This window comes from Brachionichthys hirsutus, chromosome 5 (genome assembly GCF_040956055.1).
Source record: "Brachionichthys hirsutus isolate HB-005 chromosome 5, CSIRO-AGI_Bhir_v1, whole genome shotgun sequence".
In the NCBI taxonomy this organism is placed as follows: Eukaryota; Metazoa; Chordata; class Actinopteri; order Lophiiformes; family Brachionichthyidae; genus Brachionichthys; species Brachionichthys hirsutus.
This window is the reverse complement of record NC_090901.1, coordinates 6,925,595-6,934,858: the sequence shown is the minus strand read 5'-3', so window position 1 is coordinate 6,934,858 and position 9,264 is coordinate 6,925,595. Positions and strand designations below refer to the sequence as shown.

Genomic DNA, 9,264 nt, shown 5'->3' with positions numbered 1-9,264 from the left:
TCCCGGGCGGTTGGGAGGGAAGCTATCTGGTATCTAGGTGTTCTTTTTCTCTTTTTACTGCTTCCTGTTTTTTCTGACCGTGTCACATGACCAATGCCAGGAACGGGAAGGAAGCCCTGATGATTGGCCACATCCCAGCCAATCACGTTCATATTAAAGGTCGAGCAGACTGGAGATCAGTTACTACAACTTGAACCAGAACAAAGTGAGAACAGTGAAAACCAGTATATCATTTATTCATAGGTTGAGTTCATATGATGCGTGTTCAAGGCAAAATGCAAAGTTAGCGGCCCAACACCGACCGTAAAAGCAATACACAAATGTAAACACACACACAACCCCAGCCAGAATCCTGATTGACCTTTTGACCCCTCAGAGAGACCACCAAGGAGGACATTTATAATGGGACACACACACGCAGCAGTCCTGCAGGTCAGTGTGAGGGTGGGGCCGTCCTCAGGTGAGATGGACAGGTGGGCGGGCCAGGCACTCGCTCTCCGGCGTCTGCTTTCTCTCTGATGACCTCACATCCTTGAGAATCTGCGACTGGTGGAGGAGACACTCCTTCATCTTGTCCTCGGTCAGGGTGAGACGCTCCTCCAGCACCGAAACGGTCTGCGGTTAGAGAGGTACCACAAAATCAACCCGTCATCAGGAAGCCTCGATCAATGCTGTGACACCGCTAAAGAGAGACGGAACAAGCTCAACCTGGTTGTCATGGTAACAGAACATCTCACAGCCACCTGCACACACACTTTTTAAAGCTGCTGTAGAATGCATACGTGTGAACATAATCATCACTAAAGTTGCTGCATGCTTTGACTTAGAATAAAAATAACGGCTGAATAAGCTTTATTTAAACTAGGCCGACACGTGAAGCGTAGACTCGGGAATGGCGTCAGCCTGCAGTGACCTTGCTACTACATGAACTGGAGCTGTTAAATGAGTTTAGATCGCTGATGATCCAGGATGGGGGGGGGGGGGGGGTGCAGTGCTGCTACTCTAACATGGAGGACCTTCCACCGTGGCTTCTTGGTTTATTTCTGCCTTTTTTTTCCTGGTGTGATCCGCCCCGATCTGTGAATGCGGTGTATTTTACTCCTTGGCAGAAGCCCTCTTACAATCAGATTGGACGCGTGCAGCTTAAGCAGGCACAAAGCCGACGGTGGATTATGCTTTGCTAAATGTTAAATCCCCTTACAGCCTTCTAGTGACACACAATATGTAAAACTGACCAGCCTCAGCGAGGGATTTGAACCCACCCCAGACGAGGGGGGAAAAAGGGCCATTGTTGGAAAGCAAAGACAGAAACCCCCGAAAAGAGTGACGCAAAATACTGCTTTGATTGATTTGGTCGCAGAGAGCTCTATTAACACGCATAAGAAATAAAAGACAGGTCAATTATAAATGAAACTGCCCGCCCACTCCAACCTCCAATCTCAGCTTAGCCCCCTTTTTATCCCTTGAAGATGGGTTCAGATGGCTCAGCGCACATCGATTGTGGGGAAGGGTGGAATAAGCCCAAAGGGGGCCCATAGGTGGGCTCGCGGCTAAATCTAGCTCACTGCCGGTTCAAAAGGGAACGGAGGCGTGTGTCTGAGGTGATGGTCGGGGACGCCGTCTCAAATGATGCGTTTGGATTGGCTGCTGGGATGAACAGCCGAACGCGGCGCGAGAAAACACACGGGATCAATCCGTGCCCTGTGGCTGAGCTCTCGCCACATCTCCAGACGCCCCCACCCCCACCTCCACCACAGATTATAGATCTTCACCAGAGATTATACACACTGCCATGGGGGGGGGGGGGGAGGATCAATAGGAGACACCCTAGAAGTGCAGTGCCGTTTCACAGCGCTCTGAATAACCGCTGCTCGTTCAGTGTGTGTTGTGATGCATATACGTTGACAAACTAGCGCCCATATAAGGCCTGCTTTGGACAGTCACAAACACCGTCCTGTCGCTGACAAAGCACACGCCCAGCAACACGCCAGCAACACGCCATCTCAGCCAAACGCACACGCGGCGCTGTCCGCGTGCCGCCACTGCAGCAGGGCTGGCGCTGCAGCTTTGCACGTGTCCGTTCCGAACAGGATGGCTGATCCGTCTTTGTCCGTCCACCTCGCTGTGTGTCACGGACACGTCTTTAGACGCTGCTCTGTGCACCTTTGCGCTGGCGGCGAGCTTCTAAAAGGACCTGGTGTGTTTGGGGGGCTGTTGATGTGAAATCTAAAATAAGCCTGTGGAAAAAGTGAAGACTTGGCCATTTTACAGAGCTTATCTGTTATTGGTACAGGGTGAGTGAAGCGGGCGCAGAGATGCTGAAGTCCCTTGAAATCACATCACTTTTGTCCAGAATCGAGCACCGTCCCTGCTTTTCAATCCCAGAGTCAGTTGTGTGTATTCGCTACTTTCAAGCTTGATTTGCTTGACGTGAAGCGAATGAAAGCCCTAAAAACAAGGAATACCAACTGTAATTCTGCGCTCAGTGATTTGTTTGGGTTATTTATTTATTGGTCTTTTATTGCATGCTGTTCCTGTACCTGATAAATTTCCCTTCATTAAAAAAAGGAAAAGGTTATTTGATGCAATATGAACAAGAGAGATGCCAAATCTATGAGAGCTGGGAGTTTTCTGACATCAGACGACACAAGTCCTCAAGGAATGCTTCAGCGCTCGCATTCTATAGGAGGAGCCTCCATAAGACAGACATTGTGCAACATTGTGCACAACATTAGTGGAGAAATAATTTCCTCCTCAACAAGGAAACAAAGAGGAATCTCATCTGTTTTATATTTTACACAGACGTCAGCCTCTTTTTTTAATACAAATGAACTCGCACCTGTTAAATTCAGGCTCTGATTCATTCTCCGGTGGTTTGGATGAACGAGTCAAAGAGTATTTTTTCTTCTTCGTCTTCTTTAGGCAATTACATAATCCAACCGAGTCATGGACCAAGTGTTTCTTCCCTCATATTTGCTGTTACCTCCAACAACAGAACCATCATCTGAGGTCAGAAATAATGTGTGAGTGACCATTGGGATGCAGTTTAACCCACACATAGCAAAAGGTGAGTCTCACCAGCTGTGAGCTCCCTGAATCAATTTGGTTTTCAACTCCCCACCACACAGCTTTCGTCATAGCTTGCTTTTAATTATCTTGCACTCGTAAGACTTTTAAATGGTGAGTTATTTACAGAATCACTGAGATATATATTTCGATAACATATCTCTCTGACTTTAATCACAGTCTTTATGGTGTCTGTTTTACGTCTTCTTAATTGCTGTAAAGCCACCGTTTGGATCATTTATGGCCTTTTCCACGCAGCGCGCCACCTGTTCCTGTTAGTTGTCTCCCGGCTCTCACAGCATTAGAGATGATGGGCAGTTATTAGTGTCCACAGCGGTGAATGGATTCTTACAACAGTCAGCGCCTCCATTTCTTTCAAGACCTGGGTGTCCTTTAACAGCAACTCATACAACCTCACAGGCTCAAGAGAATATGGTATATTAGAAAATGGGAAAATATAATAGAAGAGTACTGGCAACTGAAAACGTCATTTAAGCGAGACAACATGAACCTTAACTCGCAACAAAGTCTGACATTACTGATGACCAGGGGCCAGTAAATAAGGTTTATATCACTGCTGTAGCTGCATCATTGGTGATAAACATCATTATAAGAAGAAAGGAGTGGACATGATATCCCAAAGGTAACGCCATCATGACACATTCTGATTGGATTTAATCCTGAATATGCACTGTGGGGTTTGGAAGCAAGACAGAGCTGTTATTGTGGGGTGTCATTTTCCAACAGTCCAGCTCTTTCACAAGACTTGACTTTCACAAGTACGGTTATTGGCGGCGAGGAACAAAAGCAACCTGAATTGACAACTGGAGTATTCCTCCGAGACTATTTATATATATCTGTACCTAATACTAATAGCATCATTCCTAGAATCCAAGGCTTCATATGGTTAAGACATTAATGACGTGCAAACGGACATACGTAGAGATACAGAGAACTTTATTAATCCCTTGGGAAGGCTCTCTCATGGAAATTAATGTCGTCTATCATGGACGTTCAACAAAATTATAAATAACACATGACCTTATGTTTACAAGGAAACCAAATCTAAGATTCAAGAACATCCTATTTTTGTATCAGGACCTTTTGGTTTACAAATTAAATACAGCTCATAAAATACAACCATTATTTTTTTTTTATTACTGCTTATCCTTTGTAGCATTGTGTGTGTGTGTGTGTGTGTGGGGGGGGGGTGGCAAACAATCACATGGTTGGCACACAACAATTTGCTCACATTCACAACAACTCAGAGACATCAATGCATACAAGGTCTGATTGCTATATAGATACACACACAAAATTATATACTAAATGATTTACAGTAATATAAATATATTATAAATATAATATAAATAAAAAAAGGCTTTGTGTTCTTGATGGCGTCCTTCTGTTTGAGGATTGTGCATATCGTCTGTGTTCTCCGCTCGTACTGGCGTGCTGAAACACTTACGTGGAAACCACGGTCACATTGATCATTAATCACATGCTTCATCTCCATCATCATCACGCGTTTTTTTCTTCTCACTGCCATCCTAACCACTCGCTTTCTTTGGACCCATCACTTATTATAAAGAATATTCACAAATACAGTGAAAATCACTGAAAAAGTGAAGCGCGCTTGGAGCCCTCGCAGCTCTCGGCCATCAGCATCGATCTGCTGCAATAAACATTTATCTTCACTTCATTCACTTGTCTGTCCTGATCGAAACAATAAAAAGGGTTCCTGATGAAGTCGAGTCAAAATAATGTCTGTTTTTCTGTCTTCTATTTAATGTTAGACAATAATTTGATACAGTTTTTTTTTTTAGTGAGTGGCACAAAATAATGTCTTCATTAACGGTGTTTTGCATTCTCTATTCTTTTTATAGAAGGAAATTGATTGTGCCAAAGGTAAACATTGATTGATATGCTCTTACAGGAAGAGAGTGAGTTTATAATACCTTGATTTGAGATGTGTACAAAGTGTTTGCATACAAATATTAACACCATGCATATGAGGAAATAATAATATTTCTCTAAACAAATAGGAAACACATGATTTCTGAATGAAATTTTGCTGTAGTTCTGTTTCCTCTTCTTTCCATACAGTGACTGTATCAAGAGCTAATGCTCGCTCATGTTGAATTTTAGCATGGGCAATATGCATGTTATTCAGCTTTATTTATAGAAAAGGGACCGCAGTATTAAAAGTGATATGGCTCCCATTCGTATCAGTGTCATTTTAACTACCTCCTGTACATGCGAACTCATCGTCGTTGGAGTAATACAGATTATGAGAGTAAGAGCATCGCTCATCTTTTCCACTGTACAAGGTGTGGCATGAAAATAATGTTTTTGATGTAAACTCTGGGTTATCCTGTGAAGTACCGGCTAAATGAGAACATTATGGTCGTCTTTTTTTCCCATTCACCTTTCGTTCTTTTGCCTCCTTTATCCCACACGAATGCAAATTTTGTAGTTACATCTTTCAAAATGTTTTCTTTGCTTACTGTGAACTCACATATTGATACAGGTACGCATACACACTGCAAACTACCGTATACAAATAAGAGACTAAACTAGAAAAGCACTCGGAGAGCGCAGATCAGTTTTATACCGTCCACATGGTGATCTGGATCAACATCAAAAGGTTATAAACTGTTCTTGGCATGAAAAGTAAATGTGAATCAGAGTTGATGTGTATTTTTAACTGATTTTTTAATTTGTAAATGAAACTGTTTCTAGCTTTGCCTCTGATGAAAATAAAACCATACAGATTGTAAATATACTTCATCTTTGAGATTGTGCAGGCGATAATGCTGTGTTTGTTAGTGGAAGATATTTATCTTGTATCTTGCATGTGATGTGGCTTGTTACCAAATGTTGCATACATTTTGTTATTCAGGAGCAATTTCATCAGACAATCTAATCTTATTTCCAGATTTTGTTTTGGAAGGTCTATAATTGTCTTCCACTATGATAGCAGGCTTGCTTTTGATGCAGTTACACAGCTTATGTAGACCAGAAAAAATATCTACATGCAGACAATAGAATATGCTTAGAGAGGCTCTTATTTGTGTGTAATAAAACGTTTAGCAAGTGCTATTAGTGCCCACAAAAACGTGTATTAACTCAGTAAATGTCCTGAATGTGAAAACTCATTTAGTGACATCCCAACATGGCCTCTCAAATATTAATGATTGTGCTCTCATTACTATGCAATGACTGAATTCCGCTAGTCGCAGGTGAAGTGACAGAGAGTCCATCTTCCTCTCTTCTTCCTGTCATGTTAATTTGAGAGAGTGAGCGTGAAGAGTCCCTCCATCTTTTTCACCTTCCCCTCGGTTCCCTCATTTAGTGCTGTCGCTCTCGCTCAAAGGACGTCGCCGAAACGAAATAAGCTTAAAGACATTAAATTCAAATGTGGGGGGATGAATCAAATTTTCCACTTCCTCCCATTTTCCTCTACTTCTGACCTTTAAAGAGAGAAATGCTGAATAATGCTTTTTGTTACCAAGGATACCACAGGCAGCTCTTCTTTTCAAATGACTACATCCTTCCGGATTGGCATCTAGCCAGCAGTTATCGCAGTTGTAAAGCCCATTACATGTCATCACTGCACGACTCCGTAGCTGAAAAGGGACAGCAAGGAGGAGTCGTGTCCTATTTGTTCCTGAGTCAATCACAACGCCTTGCAAAATAACGGCAAAATCTGAAAGCTGTTCTATTTTGCATTTTGCGTTCTCTTTCTGACCTTTTGTATTGATGCATCAGAATATCACAAGCGAGGGAATGCAGCTGATTCCCTTGCTACTGCTATTACCAGAACTAATGTGAGTCGCTGGGATGGAGATGCGTTACAGTCACTATACTATTTCATTCACATATGTTTGTTCATATTCTTTTGAGAAGGCTCATCTATAATTCAGAACTTATGTAATTTCATTAACAGATTTCATCTTTGGTGCAAGCACAGGCCACAATTAAAACATGCAACCATTGTCATAATTTTAAGTAGGCTTCAAAAACGACCCTTTAAAGCCCACACCATGAGGTAATCATCAAAACACTCTATTGTTTGGAAAATAAGGTCTTAATGGAACCTTCTGAGAAATGTGTCCAAATGCTCTAATTTATGTAACTTTTGCAAAACCTGGAATGTTTTTCATGGAAAATGCAGATGCATGTGTTGGCATGCATGTTGTTGTTGTTGTTCTGTTTTAAATTACCAATAGTTTTGCTATCCCCAGTATTCTCATTTTAGACAATACAACACAGGCCTGAGGGTTTTGGAATCTTCAAAATAACATGATGGATCTACAGCATGTCTGCAGTCTTCAGACAGATGTTGGTGAATATGCAACTTAAACATGAATCAATTCAGCAGCATTCTATAAAAAAAAACCATGAAAAGTTACACAAGGAATACTGACTGTTCAACAATGTCAGACTTTTAAGCAAAGGGTCAATAGCGGGTTTGCTGCTTAGACAAGATATTAATGCTTTTCAGAAGAAAGTAAATTACATGTAAATGGATTTTGCACAGATGACAAGATCATAACAGGATATGGCGATGTAATCTTGGTTCCTGTGGGCCCTAACTGGACAACACGCTGAATTATAAACAGAAATATTCACTCCAAGAGCAATTTTACTGCTGCTTATCTTGCTTATCAAACACTAAGAGGTAGGCCGTAATTGTCAGTACCTTTTTATTTCCTGGTAAAGCGTATTTAAATGCACAGTGTCATATTTGTATATTTGTGTCATTTACAAGCTGGATAATTTGAAAATCAGACAAACAAAATTCCATTATAGGAGACCAAACACAGCTGTGACAACAAGGTGATAATACTGATAATAAAACTGCTCCAGGGGAAAGAAAGGTCACTTTTGTGTTGCCACACCAGTGCACACAATGATGGGAAATAGTCCGTCTAGTAATAACACTAAGCAGCTTAATGAAAATAATCAAATGAATGAAGGTGAATGATTCAAAAGCCAGAGTCCTTTTCATCTACCGTGCACTAAATATCAGCTGATATTAAGCCAATTGGCTTGAAATCAAATCATTCTAGATAAGTTGAAAGAAAATCCCCCCGACTGTGCCTTCCAGATCATTGCCTTCACATTCACATGCACTGTAGAACAGTATATCAAACATTGTGCTTGTTTCAAATGCGCACGAAACCCAATTTTAACACTGTGGCAAACATTTTTGATGAATGAATACGTAATCGTAGTTTTTTTCTTTTTTTTGGCATGCCAGCTGCTTGGCTCAAGATGCAGCAATGTCGGTTGTACCAACTCTTTGGCGCAGGAGGACAGATCTTGAATGGACTGGCTTGGGATTTTGTTCATCTGTGGTCCCTAAAGATATTCTTTTGAAAGACGTGCACCTAATCTTCTCTCTTAGTCTCGAGAGCAGGCTTTTAAGCAAGTTTTTAATTACTCCACACGGGTATAGTGGAGACGGACACCAAATGTCAGGGGTATTATTCCAAAGCAATCGACCCCAAATGTCTTTAGCGATTGTTCCTCTCCTGTCATCATGATTTACATCTTTTTGGTTTTAAATGAAAGGTCTCAACATTCACTGGATGGATAGACATGAAATTTGCATCAGCTCCAGGGTCTTTGTCTATAACTCTGACTTTTCATCTAGAGCCATTATGAGCTCCAAATTTAAATTTGCTGCTATAGTTTGATTTATATCAACAGATATCTGCTGATAACATTCTCATCGGCCTCAGCAGTTTGCTATATTTATTTATGAACGTGAACTCTGGACACAGAAACAGGAACTATAGCTGCTGCACACGTTCCCGTGTAACTGGGGTGATTTCTCTCAAATGAACAAGACAGAACTAAGCGCTGACAACATGATGAGATATTTGTATTTTACAGTCTTCATACAATACTTTGAATAATGCAAACTTCCTGCTGGATTATAAATGTTATTCCAAACTAAATTGCCTTTCCCCTGAATGCATCACTTATTTGCTGACCAGAGGGGCGTAAATCAGTGATGTAATGACACATAATGTAGCAAATTGAACACGCACAAAATGTGTTTATGTGGTGATCATGCTGTCATGTGATCCTGGTTAAAGACTCGGTGAATCACTCCAGGTTTTTTGCAGATGCATTCATATTAAATATGTAGCAAATGCAGCAGAGGATGAAATGCTAGCATCAGTG

The 9,264-nt window shown here is 41.4% G+C and overlaps 1 protein-coding gene across 1 annotated transcript in view; it reads right to left on the bottom strand.

Annotated features, from left to right (window-relative positions):
• Positions 1 to 456: 456 nt before the first annotated feature.
• poc1b (POC1 centriolar protein B) overlaps positions 457 to 9,264 on the bottom strand; it is a 14,185-nt gene continuing 5,377 nt past the window's right edge. The window contains exon 11 of the mRNA XM_068739969.1: positions 457 to 615. Coding sequence (XP_068596070.1) covers positions 457 to 615 — 159 coding nt within the window. The remainder of the gene's footprint in view (positions 616 to 9,264) is intronic.